The sequence below is a fragment of the Podarcis raffonei genome, chromosome 9 (assembly GCF_027172205.1).
Source record: "Podarcis raffonei isolate rPodRaf1 chromosome 9, rPodRaf1.pri, whole genome shotgun sequence".
Taxonomy (NCBI): domain Eukaryota; kingdom Metazoa; phylum Chordata; class Lepidosauria; order Squamata; family Lacertidae; genus Podarcis; species Podarcis raffonei.
In genome coordinates, this window is record NC_070610.1 from 16,632,428 (window position 1) to 16,649,144 (window position 16,717).

At 42.1% G+C, this 16,717-nt stretch overlaps 1 protein-coding gene across 6 annotated transcripts in view; it reads right to left on the minus strand.

Moving 5' to 3' along the window:
* The window catches only part of PCDH7 (protocadherin 7), a 408,997-nt gene that overhangs the window by 326,883 nt on the left and 65,397 nt on the right, over positions 1 to 16,717 (minus strand). The window contains exon 2 of one of the 6 annotated variants that reach the window (XM_053403358.1): positions 14,471 to 16,323. The exons of 4 other annotated variants lie outside the window; for them this stretch is intronic. In XM_053403358.1, coding sequence (XP_053259333.1) covers positions 16,246 to 16,323 — 78 coding nt within the window. In that variant the 3' untranslated portion in view covers positions 14,471 to 16,245. Of the gene's footprint in view, positions 1 to 14,470; positions 16,324 to 16,717 lie in introns of those variants that run through there. One more of the 6 variants, XM_053403359.1, reaches the window with a different exon arrangement.

Genomic DNA, 16,717 nt, shown 5'->3' on the forward strand with positions numbered 1-16,717 from the left:
GACAGCTGCTCTGATGAGATCTAGAAACCTTTCAATATTCTTGTTGGGCCAAACTGCTCTTCTCAGGGTCATCAATCCTTCATCAAAAGGAGAGCCTTGAAAAGGCAGTTCCCTGGTCTGGAATCTCTCAGGCCCTGTCTTGTAGGTTATTGGTGAGCAGGCAGTAGGGAATGGGACAGCTAGACAGTCCATTGGGAAAATCTGGCTCAGAGGGTGTTGACTCTGGGGATCCAGTTTAATGAATTTATGGTCAGCCTGAGGGACTGAGTCTAGATTCAGCATCTCTGCAGCTTCCATTGCCGGTCCTCTTGAATCAGATGGCTTCTTTCAGTGTTGGAGACCTATCTGGTGCTTCATTTGGAGGCATTACACAAGATTAGATTCCAGCTCAGCCCCTTGTGTTCCTGGCACAAGTCCTAATGTCTATGATTCAGGATAGACATGGGTATTTCTAACCCACGTTGCCTCTTCAATCTCCCCAGTATTGTGTAGCTGAATAGCATGATGTGGCATCATCATTTTAGTGTTTTATTGTCCATGCCCCCATGGGCATAAAGATGCAAGGTGTGGAGAAACACTAATTTGATATCTTGCCATGTGATATACATTATATATAAAAAGGGTAAAGGGGACCCCTGACCATTAGGTCCAGTTGTGACCGACTCTGGGTCATCTCGCTTTATTGGCTGAGGGAGCCGGTGTACAGCTTCCGGGTTATGTGGCCAGCATGACTAAGCCACTTCTGGTGAACCAGCGCAGCGCACGGAAACGCCATTTACCTTCCTGCCAGAGCGGTACCTATTTATCTACTTGCACTTTGACGTGCTTTCGAACTGCTAGGTTGGCAGGAGCAGGGACCGAGCAATGGGAGCTCACCCCGTCATGGGGATTCGAACCACCAACCTTCTGATCGACAAGTCCTAGGCTCTGTGGTTAAACCCACAGCGCCACCCGCGTCCATTACATTATATATACATTACCCTAAATATACATAACCCAGAACAAGGACATAGCTAGCTCACACATGCCCTACAATGATGTATAAATTGGATCTGATACTTCACAGTGAAATATGATGAACCTTTGCTCCAGCATTCCATGTCCTGCGTTTCACTAGCACTCTGATCTCTTTTATATCATAATCTATGGCAATTCTCTCAAAAGTTGGGCATACTTTCATCCCTTCGCTCTAATCCGCACAGAGATCAGATTGCCTAATCCCTTTTTTCAAGGGCACAAAATGGAATAAAACAGCCTTCATTCAGGTGCCCACTGTTGAACTGGCTTAGCACAGTCACAGGTTGTACAGGATTTGCAATGCCAACAGATGGCTGCAAACAATCAGGTATTATTAAGCCAAGATCAAAACAGATCATGAATGAGGCAGTGGCTAAACCTCAGGTATGTGTTTCATCTTGGTCTCGTAATAACATCCCAAGACCGATGGTGAAGGTTACCATAGGGACGGCATTTCTTTCTCCTATTAAGAATAGATTATGATAGGCTAAAGTTACTTAGGATATTGCAAGCTCGACACAACTCATTTGAATAAAATCATAGCTGAGTGAAGGAACTGGCAATAAGCCCAGTTGCATCAGTTCCAAATCTGCTTGAAAGAATTTCAAATGCTATAACTGAGTCTCAAAGTGATTGTCTATAGGAAAAAAAACCATTATAAATTGATCTGTTGTTCAAAGCATGAGGCCCATAATATCAATATTCAGTTTCTTTATCCCATTGTTTTAAGGTACATATTTTAGACATGTGATGTATAGATGTTCTAATAATGAGACTCTACAAAGCATTCTTTTCTTTCCTTTTTGATAAAAAGAAAGAGTCAACGAAAGAAGAATTTGCTTTTAACGAACAGCCAAGTGGGTCAGCAACTGAAGTGTAGTGGATTTTCCTGTCCTTTACTATTTCCATTAATCATCATAAAAATCCTTAGAGAGCATTCCATAAGAAATACATGAATCAAATAATTGAAGGTCCTATGAGCCCAGCCCACAGAAAAGGCTGTCCATTCACCTCTGCATGATTCACTGCCCTAGGGTTTGTGCCTCTCCCCCCGGTCATTCTGATGCATCACACACAATTGATTCAGTCAATCAGTCCCAATGCCTTCAAACAGCAGGATGGGGACCTGTTGTGTCTTTAAATGATAACGATAGTGATTTTGGCTTCCCTCTTTCCATCAGGAGACATAAGGTAAAAAACATATTGCCCCCTCCATTCCCCACAGAAAGTGATTGGACTCCCAGTTCAAACTTGCTTCAATTCTGGTGTAAGGATTTGTCGGTTTTGGTTCTCTCAGCTTCTCATTTCCCCCATCTTAAATTCAGTTCTCCCCATTTCTGCATTCATTTGCAACTTTTCAAAATGGAGGGGAGGGGGAAACCTCTTGAAAACTCATCAGCATTTTAGCGCAAAATTCTCTGAAAAAACACATTTTGGTGTGCTGTTGTGACTGACGTGCACATTTAGGAAGGAATCCTCTATTGCAATGCATTTTGTAGGTCATTTTCCACCAAAATATTCAGTTTTATGCACGCTCTTCCATAAAGTATGCATTTTTTGTAAATGATGGTCAATTAGAGACCTGCGTCACAAAATCTGGAAAAGCGCAAGTTTCAAAGTATGGCTGTGTTTCACTTCCGCTTTGTTTCAGAAAGTGTGACTACAGCACACTTGCCTTTAAATGTGAACTGAATCAAACCCCACCCCCCTCAACCTCACCTGAGAACATCAAGCTACCTTAGGAAGTGCAGGGAACTCAGCTTTGACCTCTAGCAGAGGGGAAATGACCATTCAGTTGCCACCACTGTCCCCTCTATACTATTCCATGTCTGCTGAATTAGGGAACCTGCCCAATGGTAGGGCCGGCTCTTACAGATTGCTGATTTCCTGCAGAAATACAGGAGATGGTCATCCTCAGTGGCCCCACAATCTCAGGGTAGGACCACATTCTTACTGCTGTGATTGCTGAATTCATGGTTTGCATACTGTATTTTTTGCACCATAACACTCACTTTTTTCCTCCTAGAAAGTAAGGGGAAATGTCTGTGCGTGTTATGGAGGGAATGCCTACGGGTGGCATGCCTACAGATTTTCCTCCTCTAAAAACTATGTGCGTGTTATGGTCGGGTGCGTGTTATAGTGCGAAAAATACGGTAGCTTGTGACGTCCCAGTCCAAATGCAGTCCACCAGCCTGTGACCTGCTTCCACATTTGCTACCCTTAGCAGGAAGCAAAACAGAATATCTTTCTGTATTTTGGTGGGTCTCATTCAGCTTAGTGGCAGAATTCAGCCAAGCCTGTTGTAATAATAATAATAATAATAATAATAATAATAATTTATACCCCGCCCATCTGGCTGGGCCTCCCCAGCCACTCTGGGCGGCTTCCATAGAAACCAAAAATACAGTAAAATATCACACGCTAAAAACTTCCCTGAACAGGGCTGCCTTAAGATGTCTTCTGAATGTCAGGTAGTTGTTTATCGCTTTGACATCTGCTGGAAGGGCGTTCCACAGGGCGGGCGCCACTACCGAGAAGGCCCTCTGCCTGGTTCCCTGTAGCTTTGCTTCTCGCAATGAGGGAACCGCCAGAAGGCCCTCGGCGCTGGACCTCAGCGTCCGGGCAGAATGATGGGGGTGGAGACGCTCCTTCAGGTATACTGGACCGAGGCCGTTTAGGGCTTTAAAGGTCAGCACCAACACTTTGAATTGTGCTCGGAAACGTACTGGGAGCCAATGTAGGTCTTTCAAGACCGGTGTTATATGGTCTCGGCGGCCACCCCCAGTCACCAGTCTAGCTGCCGCATTTTGGATTAGTTGTAGTTTCCGAGTCACCTTCAAAGGTAGCCCCACGTAGAGCGCATTGCAGTAGTCCAAGCGGGAGATAACCAGAGCATGCACCACTCTGGCGAGACAGTCCGCAGGCAGATAGGGTCTCAGCCTACGTACCAGATGGAGTTGGTAAACAGCTGCCCTGGACACAGATTTGACCTGTGCCTCCATGGACAGCTGTGAGTCCAAAATGACTCCCAGGCTGCGCACCTGGTCCTTCAGGGGCACAGTTACCCCATTCAGGACCAGGGAATCCTCCACACCTGCCCGCCTCCTGTCCCCCAAAAACAGTACTTCAAGTGTTGTAACACTTGAAGATGTTTCCAGGCTACAATTTTGCAGCAGCTGAAGAAGCTGTTGGCAATTATAAGACTCTCTGTCAATTTTAAAAAGTTATCAATTTTATTTTCAACCTTACTAATGCACCACTTAAGGTAATGCATTCCATAAAACTGGACATTAATGCTTAACCTCTCAGACTTGGAAGTCCTATTTTTAGAGAGCAATGTCTTCTTACCAAAGATGTCAATGTTGTAATTGCAGAGAAACATTCAATGTCACGAACACTCAGGAGCCATTTCATGTGATAATTGCAACAGTCAGCCATATAGAAACCAGGCAAACTTATCTGAAGTATCGCAGCCTAGGCTCAGCTTTGCAAATCAGTAAGCCGGATATTTCTATACATCAATAGCTGTACAAGAATGAAGTAAACAAAGGGACGCATTGCAGATTTCAATGCATGATGCATAACTCCATAAATAAAATATTCAGGTGCATCCTAAACCAATTTATTCAGTCCTCAGTAATACAAGTTCATTTGGCATAAAGAAACATAGCAGCAATCGATATTCAAATCTGATGACTAATTAATAATTTCAGATTTCCTGGAAGCTACCAGTGTGTGCCTTGCTGTGTCATCAAATAAATTAAACTTCAGAAGTGTTTCTCATTTTGATTTGTAACTGTTGTCCCGGTTTGCTATAAGAGAGAGCCAGTGCTCAGTGGTACAGCATCTGCCTTGCATGCAGAAAGGCTCAGTGCACAGCAGCTCTGGTTTAAAAAAGAGATTTCAGGTAGCAAAGTTGGAAAACCTGCTGCCACCAGAACAGACAATAGAGCATTCAGTGAACTGACTCAGCAGAGAGCAGCCTCGTGTGTTCAAAATTAACCTATCTTTGTTCTATTTCAGTAGCTCAGTTCAAACATCACCTCTGCTAGGAAAGTGCAAAGGCTCGGGAGCTTCCTCCTCCTCCCTTTCTTCTTGGTTTGGAAAGTTAGATGTCTGCAGAAAGCTTCCGTGCTCCCTCCTTACTCCTTCCTTCTCTCCCTTTGTGTATAGGTTCCTCTCCTCCGTTTGCTGCTGCGCACAACCAGTGCTTGTTGTGACATCCAAAATCAGGCAATCTGCGGTGCGCATTTACCATGGCTGCATTCAAACCATGGTGAAAAGCCCAGTCGACTGCTGCATACCAGAAAGGAGAGTGGGAGGCAGCGGGGAGATCAGTACATTGCCAATGCGCTGGAAGGAGTGGCAGAGTTCCTATGCCAGTGCATATACACTGCACAGAGGTCCCAATTGCCTCATCCCTCCTCTTTTCTTCCCAGCAACTCAGCTGCTTTTTTGGGGGGGGTCACATGAGCACTGACACCCCACCATCTACTGCTACTCTACACACACATACATCAATAAATAAAGGGGTTTTTTTAAGAAGAAGAAGAAGTAATTGTTCTTTCATCTGAAGGGTTTGGATTTCAGCTCTTGTGAAATGGTTTTGCAAAAGCACATGGAAGCATGAACTGATGGCAACAGGACATGGAAGCATTTGGCGTCAGAATGAGACTAAATTCAAGCACATTATTACATGCACATGCAAAGTAGACCAGCTTGTTAAATATGGCAGATGTACCAGGTTCCCTAAGGTGTTACTCTTTTTCTGACTGTGATTAGTCTGTGTCCAGACTTGCTATCCATGTGGTCTTTGCTCGTTGCAATAGATTCTGAGGCGCATTCTAAGGATTGTTTCTCCATTAATAATACAGGGAGGGGAAAACAAGACACCAGCTGATGTTCATAAGTGCTTTGTAAGCCAACTTACAAACTAAACCCTTTTATCAGTTTACACACAGAAAGAGACGCCTCTTGGGCTGTACCAGCAATAGCTTCAACACGGTCCACTAGCTATATCTTGTGATACAGAAGGCCCAAGATAGTCTGTGTGTTTGTAGTCCCAGGTGGGAAAACCAAGAAGATGTTTATTATCTATCTGCATTATACTTTTAAAGCAGTATCATCTCACTTTAAACAGTCATGGCTTCCCATATAAAGAATCCTGGGAACTCTAGTTTCTTAAGTATGCTGACAGTTGTTAGGAGACCTCTGTTCCCAGAGAGGTTTAACAATCAATCTCTCTTCTCAGGAAACTCTGGGAATTGTAGCTCTGGGAAGGGAACAAGGGGTCTCCTAACAATTCTCCCCACCCTTAACATAAGGGACGCAGGTGGCGCTGTGGGTTAAACCACAGAGCTTAGGGCTTGCCAATCAGAAGGTTCGAATCCCCACGACGGGGTGAGCTCCCATTGCTCGGTCCCTGCTCCTGCCCACCTAGCAGTTCAAAAGCACATGAAAGTGCAAGTAGATAAATAGGTACCGCTCTGGCAGGAAGGAAAATGGCATTTCCGTGCGCTGCTCTGGTTCACCAGAAGCGGCTTAGTCATACTGGCCACATGACCCAGAAGCTGTATGCCGGCTCCCTCGGCCAATAGAGCGAGATGAGCGCCGCAACCCCAGAGTCGGTCACAACTGGACCTAACGGTCAGGGGTCCCTTTACCTTTACCTTTAACAACTCTCCCCACCCTTAATGGACTACAGTTTCCAGGATCCTTTGGGGGAAGGCAAGAGTGTTTTAAAGAGGTACAATGCTGATTTAAATGCATAGTGCATAGGTCCTATATATGCCATAATATATGGCTGGTGAAGTGTGCTTAGTTTGGTGATTTATGAGTTACGGTTTATATTCATTGGCTTCCCGTAGTAAAGAGAAACCCATTGGGGAAGATGGCAAATGACACATGTTTGCATGAGTAACCCACAGGGCTCTTTCACGCCAATATAATCTTATATCTCCTTTATAGTCAGAGTTTACCATTGATCCATAGAGGGGAAATTTACCCTGAAGTAAACAAAACATGTCTTCAGAAGGCACCTTAGGGCAGGGGGAAAGGGTTTTGTCTTGTACAAATAAACGCCACACATTTCTCGCTCAGATAAGTGACTAATGCAAAAATCTAGTCTAAGTTGTCCACAGAGTATTCCAGTGGGGAAGTTTGCTCTCTGTCAAACTCTCAACAGCTCTTGTGCAGCTTCATGCTAAATAAAGCTTCATTTCCCCCACAGCGCCGTCATACCCTACCTGAAGAAGAAAACTAAGCCTAAAATGTGTTATACTAAATTAGAAATATGCTATATGCTAAGTATGCCAAACAGAAGTGTTCTGAAAAGCTGGAACTGTTAGGTTTCAACTTATGCTATATTTCTTCTGTTTCATAATGTCTGAGGTGTAACTTAACACAGGCTGTTGAACTGTTTGAATGTATTACGTTGGAATATCTTGCATTATGTTATCATGTGGAAATGAACTGACAACCAAATCATTGGATCATATACACTGTGGGTTTTTTTTAATGTTAGGCTTTTCAAAGACAATCCATGAGCATGCTAGCTCTCGCAGAACATAGATTGGCGTTATACACAGTGCAAACCATGATATACACTGGTGTGAAGCTTGTGCATGGCTGAAATGGAGAGTAGGGCAGGACACATGAGTGGGGGGAGGCAGAAGGCAGTGAGAGACCACCACTGCTATTGAATGGCTACCAAGGGACTGGGAAGACCCATGCCTTTGTGTGGTAGCAGAAAAAGTAGGGGCAGCTGTAGCAGCATTTTTTGGCCCCAGCCCAACTCATGAGCTTCATGGAACATATTTACAGCTGTAAGAGAAGGATCAGTTTCATTTGTTTGATTCAGCATTCCTCAACCTCAGGTCCCCATATGTTCTTGAATGACAGCCCCTATCATTTCATATCATTAGTCATGGGGTTTGTAGTCAAAACAACATCTGAGGGCCCAGGAAGAGAGAAGACAGAATTGTTTTTCAATGTTAGTTCCTTCTAGGACACGGACACATACGTACGAACACACACCACCCTATTGCAGCAGAAAAGCTACATGCACATGATAAATCATCTATATGCACAACCAAATCAATGTTCATTCAAGTCTTACTGACCACTTCGTCACATCTTCTGATGGCCATCCATTGGGATGTGTCACTGGTTGCTCACTACTATGACCAACATTACGTTTTGATCTCAGTGTTTCTCCTAGTGTTCAGGCTAGAATTTATGGTACCATCCCACACTTTAGCATCACGGGGGTGGGGGGTGAGCATTCATAACTTGGCCAAGGTCACCTGCAGCTTTAAAAGTTCATTTTAAAAAGGCAATCATCCTAGTTCAATATGTCCAAAAAGAGATTAATTGCAGTTTGTTCCATTACAAAATGAACTAGTTTGGTTTATACAAATTTTTTTTTCCCTTTCCAGTAGCACCTTAAAGACCAACTAAGTTAGTTCTTGGTATGAGCTATCGTGTGCATGCACACTTCTTCAGATACACTGAAACAGAAGTTGCCAGATCCTTCTATATAGTGAGAAGGTGGGGAGGGGTATTACTCAGAAGGGTGGTGGGAATGGGTGATTGGCAGATAGCTGTGATGAGCCTGTTGACGACTCTTAACGACTGCAATAGGTCTTACAGGAAAAAGCAAGGGGTGAGAAGGTGAAAAATGACATTGTCATTTATAATGAGATAAGAATCCAATGTCTTTGGATTCTTACACGGAAGCTCATACCAAGAACTAACTTAGTTGGTCTTTAAGGTGCTACTGGAAGGGGGGAAAAATTGTTTTGACTATGGCAGACCAACACGGCTACCTTTCTGTAACTAGTTTGGTTTATGTTCAGTTAACAGTTCAGTTCAACTTAATCCAAATGATTGTTGGGCAATAATTTTTTGTAAGCATTCAGAATGTTGTAAGTTGCTGTACAGAAGTAATATATAAATTTAAGAGGACTTATACATACAAACACACAGGAATGTGAATTGTTTGTTTTCCCCTGATAATTATGCTATCTAAGATTAAAGAACAAAAGTGTCTAAAGAGGGTTTTTTTAAAGTAAGAGATTAAATGTGAAGATGAACTAGAAATTGTTCAAAGTTCTGCCTCCAAATGAACTTAATTCACAGTTCACCTGGCAATTATAGGAACTACTTTCAAATGTCATTTGGATATTTTTGAACTAATACTGTGTTAAACTGAATTATATCATTCCAAGTGCTGAGCTCAACCAGCGAGTTTCATAGCCAAGTTAGGATTTTAAAACCAGTTTTCCAGGCTCTAATTCCTACATGCACCCACAAAGGTATTGCCTGGTACCCAGGGTCACCTCAGTAATTAAGCTTGTAATTAAGCTTGAAAGAAGCATTCTGTTGTAGTCAATGGGATAGGTTGTGGAGTGTGCTTGGTTGCAGTGTGCATAGTGCTCACAACAGTGTCCCGCATTTGCAAATGTGCCCATGGACTCCAAAGTTTTGGCAACCTCTGGTCTGTTTTGCATGCTCCCAGGTGTACCTGGCGGGTCCAAGTAGAACTGGGAAAGCCAGCTTTCTGAAATCCTGGAAAGCGTGCTAGTCAGTCTGGACACTAGGGAGCTAGATGGATAAAATATGTGACTTGATATAAAGCTGTTCCTAACCCTATACATCACACTGGCTCTGGCAGGGCACATGGACATATGAAGTTGCCTTTCACTGAGGCTAACTTGTATTGTCAACCCTGGCTGGTGATGATGCGCTGAGGTTTTAGGCTGAGCCCTGCTACCCAAAAGACCAAGGACCAAACCTGTTTCCTTTTGCATGCAAAGCATGTCCTCAGCCAGTGAGCTATGGCTCTCTCTCTATGGCAAGTCAAGGAGTAATATGATTAAGGTTTTCAGATGTTTTCTGATATGTTCTAACAAAAATAAATGACTTAATTTTAAGCCCTGGAATAGCACAGGCAAGCTGCAAATGTCATACGCTTATTTGATTCATTCATCATATCCTGTAGTATGAGTGTAGTCATGTTTACGGGCTTTTTAATATTTTCCAGGCTATCTTTGGCATTCAGCTTTTCATAGACCTTGGAAATAATTATCCCCTAAGAAATAGAAGGGAGACGTTTGAATGTTATATCATAAAATTATGTCCGCGTCTGCAGCAAGCTAGTTTACATTTATTTCCTGCAAAGGAAGAAGTTTCACAATTGTGTATCTAAAGATTCACAAAGCAAGTTGAGACATTAAAAATCCTTTTGGTTATCTCAGAAAATAAATCAGCAGGTGGCCCCAATCTCAAGTTGATGTAAACTATTGTGAGTTAGTGATTTTAAAATTAATAAATAAAGTCAGAAGAATCTTGATCCTGTATCTGTTCTGCTGGCATGGATTAGGGTTTGGCAGAGGTCCTCCTCCAATTGACTCTGCTGCATTCCACCACCCAGGGAACTCTGCCAACATGGAGACTTCCACTGTTCCCACCCAATAGAAACAACCATTTCCATTGGCAGTGGGAATCATAAAACCTGAAACAGGGTCTTATTGGGTAGGATGGGGTTGGAGAAGGACCAGCCTACAGTTATGGTCCTGCCTCTTTATTTATTTCAATCACACACATACTTATGAGGGACTTACTTCCAAGACAACATGCATAAGAAGAATTGTGTGTGCATGTGGAGACCACTATTTGACCCTATGGGGCCCTGGTGCAGTTCCATCTTATTTCACCTGCTTCTACATGAAACTAGTGAAAAAGTTCGTGCTGATGACACCCAGCTCTGTGTCTTGCTTCCATCAGTGAAGTGCCTGGGATTGATGATGGGCTGAAGAAGGGCAAAGAAACTCAAGCTCAATCCTGTGCAGACAGAATGTAGCATTGGTAGATGTTCCAGCTGATCATGGATGTGGTGTTCACCTTTCTCAGGAGGAACTGCAGTCTCTCTAAAGGATCAAGCTACAGCCTGGTGTGGGAGGTCCAACTTCATCTACCTCCATCTCTGGAGAGGTGTCATCCATGGTATATAGATGTCTCCATCTGTTTAGGCCTGGTACACCAACTTCAGCCATTGCTGAGCAGTGAAAGCGTGGTAACAGTGACTCAAGTTCTTCTGATTTCGAGCTCTTAAGTACTGCAGTGCCTTTCACATGAAGCTGTCTTTGAACGCTCAACTAAACTTCATTTACTTCAGAACAGAGCTCCTGGCTAGGTTGCTAACTGGACCAGGTCTAAAGAACATTTGGTATGAGTTCTGAAACCGTTTCACTACTGCTCTGTTTCCAGAGGCGTAGGAAGGTCAGGTGGTACCCAGTGCAGAAAATTTCTTGTCACCCCCCCCCCCACACACACATTGAATTTTTATTTTTATTTTTTGCCTGCAAAAAATGGTTTTACGTTATTTCATATTTTCTTACAAAGGAGTGTGGATTCTGGGCCTCTGATAACAAGTAGGCGACTATGGACAGATACTTAAATCTACAGGATGGATTGTGTTTTGGCTTGTGTTGTTTTATTTATATTTGTTGCTTATTTATTTAATAAAATTTATTTTAAAAAACCTGCAAAGTGGTTTACCAAAACAACAACAACAAAAAAAAACCCCACAGCAGTAAAATCAAGAAAAACTGAAATTTCATGCATATCAGTTAATATCTTGACCCTGCTCCACTGAACTGAAATTTCGGTAAACAGCTATTTTCGTGGACAAGGGTCAAGATATTAACTGATAAGGATGAAATTTCAGATATAACTATATAATCCTTAATGCAGTAAGATAAGACCTTCGGACCATTCATTTTCAAAACAAAGTTTTTTTATGAACCGCCCTAGTAGGGCAGTAATTGTTCCTTGATAATTTGTCACCCCCCTCCATGATGGCACCTGGGCGACACGCCCCTGTCTGTTTCTAGTTCAAAGTGCTAGCACAGGGGGTGGCTATCCTATGGCCTTCTAGATATTACAGATTACAACTCCCATCGTCCCCATTGATGATGTTGGCAGGGGCTGATGGGAGTTGAGTCCAGCCACACCCAAGTGCCAGAAGTAAGCCATCTCTATACTGGTGCCTTCCTTTTAGGTCCTTTACAGCTTAGGGCATTTGCCCTCATGTATTTGCCTGTTTAAGTACCGCCTCATTCTGAAGTTAAAACAGTTGGCAAAGGGATTTGGGGCTGCAGACCTCCCTTGTTTATGGCACCCTCTCTCCAGTGGTGCCATTTTAGTTATTTCAATCTTTTTTTTAACATATTATCATTTATTGTCTTTCTGTAGAGATACACATCTTTCCAAGTTGGCTTACAAAGAATGCCATTAAAATAAAAATAAAATTCAAACAGTATTAAACATCAATACATGAAAAGCTTCTGACTTTATACTATTTCCCCCCATTTTCCTTACCACTTGCAAATAGGATACAGATGGCAGTCCACCCTGGAGTGAGTGAGAGGGTTGCTTGGGTTACCTGCATGGTTCTGGGAACATTTGGTTCAAGTGATATTATCCAAACAAATGGATTTCTGGAGACAGTCAGAAGTGCTTGTGTGTTGAATCAAGTGTCTTCCACCAACTGGCAGAATCTGAGATAAGTAAGGAACAGAATGCTCAACCTATGATCTTTTTCTGGCCAACAAAATCAAAGCAAAATAGAAATTTCTTAGCTACAAACAAGCTTTTCCTTGTTCACATCAGACAGGGGGGGAAACAGACATTATCCAACAATCAACCAGCAGCAGGAGACATCAAGGAAAGGAGCTCAGTTTAAAGGGAAAGGGAACTCTCTGTTGTAAATTGTAAAAATCACAGTGGCCTGAAAGTTGATGTCTTACAGTGTGGAAAATATATCTTCCCTCATTTGGTTCCCCACTGTTTCTCTGACCTTTCCATATTAGAGTGGTAGCAGGAGGCAAAAAGGAGGTTGTTTTATTCCTTGTAAGACACTTAGCTGCTAAACACTGAGAATGTGCAAAGTCACACTCACTCAATGGGTTCCTCGAGATTCCATTGCTGGAAATTGTTTCTGCACAGATAATTGATAACATAAAAGAAAGAAGCACTGCATTAACCAAAGGATGATTAGAAGCATGAATGTTCACCTTGGATTAATACTGCAGTTCTGGATTTTTTTATGAGGTTAAGGGCCGGTTCACCTATGAATGTCAAAGCATTGGTCCATGTAGTATTTGCAGTCTTATATGCCACCCACACACACCGACCCACACCGCAGCTTGGGTACCTGACATCTATTTAACTGAAGACCCCAGGGATTGAATCTGACACCTTTGACACGCAAACCATGTGCTCTACTACTGAGCAATGTGTGAATGTGTCATCATAGTTCTAATGCCTTCCAATCAGCCAATTGAGTTCAAATAGAACATTCAAGTCATCCAAAGGGCACTCAAGTGCAATATATGGCATTGGAGGGAGAAACCCTGAAACTCAACTCCTGCTGCTACCAGGGGCAGAGGAAGGGGGCAGAGGGGGCGGTCCGCCCCAGGTGTCATCACTAAGGGGGGTAATATTCGGCGCACTGCCCACCCATGACTCCCAAGCCTACCCCGAACCATCAGGGGAAGGGGAGGAGCTGCATTGCCTTGCCGGAAGCCTTCCCCCCTTCCCCCTTTATTTTGACAGCTCCACCCCCCATGGGCAGCTTGCTCTGCCCCCATGGGAGTGTGGCCCCCTGGAATGCTCGCCCCGCCCCATGGCCCCACCCCCAGGTGCACAGCATGTGAACTGCTCCGCCTCTGGCTGCTACACCAACTTCATGAGGTAGGACTTGCTGATCAGAAGGTTGGAGAATCCCCACGATGGGTGAGCTCCCGTTGCTCGGTCCCTGCTCCTGCCAACCTAGCAGTTCAAAAGCACATCAAAGTGCAAGTAGATGAATAGGGACCGCTCCAGCGGGAAGGTAAACGCTGTTTCCGTGCGCTGCTCTGCTTCGCCAGAAGCGGCTTAGTCATGCTGGCCACATGACCTGGAAGCTGTACGCCGGCTCCCTTGGCCAATAAAGCAAGATGAGCGCTGCAACCCCAGAGTCGGTCACGACTGGACCTAATGGTCGGGGGTCCCTTTACCTTTACCTAATTGGTATGAATGGGAGTCACAAGTAGGAGTCTCATTCACAACCCATTGCTACTTTTTGTTAATTTGGAGCAAAATAAAATTAAACCGAATGTACATTTTTAGGTTCGATTTTTCACTTTGTTCCAAAATAACTATACATCCCTAATGTGAGCTCCATTCTGAAATGATCTCAAAATGTGACACTGAAGTAGAAAGCTGACTTTTTCTTTCACTTCTCTTTCCTTTTGTATTGTATAAACATTCTGTGGTATATTTTATTCAGCACTACTGAAGCTCTTGATGTGTTTCCGTATCAGTGCATCCTCAAATTAGACTTCAAGGTTAAGGAACCCAAATATGTACATAGGACTGTGAAGCAAATAAAAAAATAATAAGGAAGAAATAGATTTTCAAAAATTTTAATTTTACTTATTGATTTTGCTGACAGAAAAATCAATACAGTAGAAGTGTACAGACTTTGAAGTTTGATAATATATTCTCAATACAATAAAGAGGTCAAAACTTCTACCGTATCATAGATTCCACCACCTGAGAATGATTACCATAAGTGGACAGACCACCAGCTTTTAAAAAAAAATAGCAAAGAACATGTGTGACTTAATACAAAAGGAAGAAAAATGCATATCAATCAATCAGGTACAATCAAGTCAAAGTTAAGTACGTTTAAGTTTCACAGCTTTCAGTGGGAAAGTTAAGTGCATGTTTTTAATTATTCTCACTGAAATCAAGAGGACTTAAAAGTCCTTAACTTTGGCAAGATGGTTTCTCCAAAAGAGTGATCTTTAACACTGGGTTTTGAATATCAGAAAAGGCATATTGTGAAGTCAAGTAATTGTATACATATACAATTTTTTAAAAAATGAATGCAATGTCATAACCTCATATAAATATATCAGATATAAACCAGCAATCTGAATAAGGTAAATTTATGACTTATGGGTAACCAACGAGTAAAGGCCAGAAAATAAAAACCCCAAAACGGTAGTTGATACTTTAAAATAACTCTGCTTCTCCCATGGATGATGGAAATGTTTGATTTGAATGAGACAATTAGAATACAGGATAATCAGCCTCCCCCCCCCCATCATCTCACAAACCAATAGTTCTAACTTTCATATATGTTCAAATATAATCTTTAATCTTTTGGCTACAAAATATATATATATATATAGTCTTTGAATTTTTATGACATATTAAGCTTAACAAGGACCAGGAATGCAAAGAGGGTGCCCACATCATGCAGATCCCCTTTTAATTAAACCGAAACCCTCTCCTTTTGCAATTGGGGAAAGGCTTTTTATTATTATTCAATAGCTATAACCTTCCTAACTTCATAAATAAGTCATGACTTCTCAATCACACATTTTTAAATACATATATTTTGGCAGTCAAATACTTGATTTTCCATTTTACTGACAGGGAAATTAACAGGGTTATTGTTTTGTCTTTTCTCCCCCCATACATTGCCTTTGAATATCTTCCTCAGCAAACCCAGAGGGTCCAATCCATACTTTCTCAACCAACATTTCTAAATGACAGGCTTTATTCTGATTTCTCAGAATCTGTTCTGAGGTATAGATACCATTTTCTTTGTTGATCTAGCACATGCTTGAGGAATTTTTTTGTTTACCTATGTAGCACAGCTGTTTCTTACTTTCACACATTTTAAACTCACCTCCATCCTCCCCAGTTACTAACTAAAGCACTAATTGTATGAGATTCTTTGACAACATTCCAGTCTTCTTGGAGGCAGAATGAAGGGGGAGAGATGCCTTGCTCTCCAATTCATAGTTCTACATAAGATGGTATGGGATGCAGTTTGTCCACGGCTGGTCACTCCGTCTTACAAAAACCTTTCTCACATCCCTTTGGAGCTCTTGAATCGGTTGAATGTTCTTCCCAAAACACCACAATCCCAAGAGGTAATTTATTTTATCATTTGCACATATATATTTTATTATTATTATTTTAAAAAATAAGAATGAATCAGAAGTCAGTTTAAAAAATAATGAGTTTTTTTGCTTTAAATGTCTTTTGAGCTCTGCAGCGACCCCTCCTTTTGGGAATCAGATTTAGGGTGATATTGTCGAACAGGGGTCATGTGTCTTTTTTATGATCCAACATACACTAAGAGTTGGAGCTCCATTCATAAATATTTCACTTACGAGCACATACATTCATTTTACACGATTCCTCAATGTGGCCAGGGGATTGCGTAGTCTGCACTGTATCCACCTATAAAAAATACAAAAATATATGTCTGCTTACCGGGATGTGAGCAGGGTTTAGCTAACCTATTCCTACCACAATGGATTTCACTTCTTAGGAGAGATTCACATCTCCACCCCCTTAAATCCAGTCATTAGATTCCATTAGATTTAGATTGTACATAGCCATAACATTGCATTGAATTCTTCTTGAGGATGCCACTTTAAAACAGAAAACAGAATTCTGGTCCAGGTTTATTTAATTAAAAACGTACTAAGTTTTGTCTCTCTTTTTTTCTTGGGCTGTTTTAACATTACTTGGGTTTCGTCTGATTTTTTTTTCCCAGCCAGTCCTTAAAAATGTAGCATTTTTGTCCTGAAAGGGGGGAAAAATCATGTTGCAGTAGATTACTAAATTATTA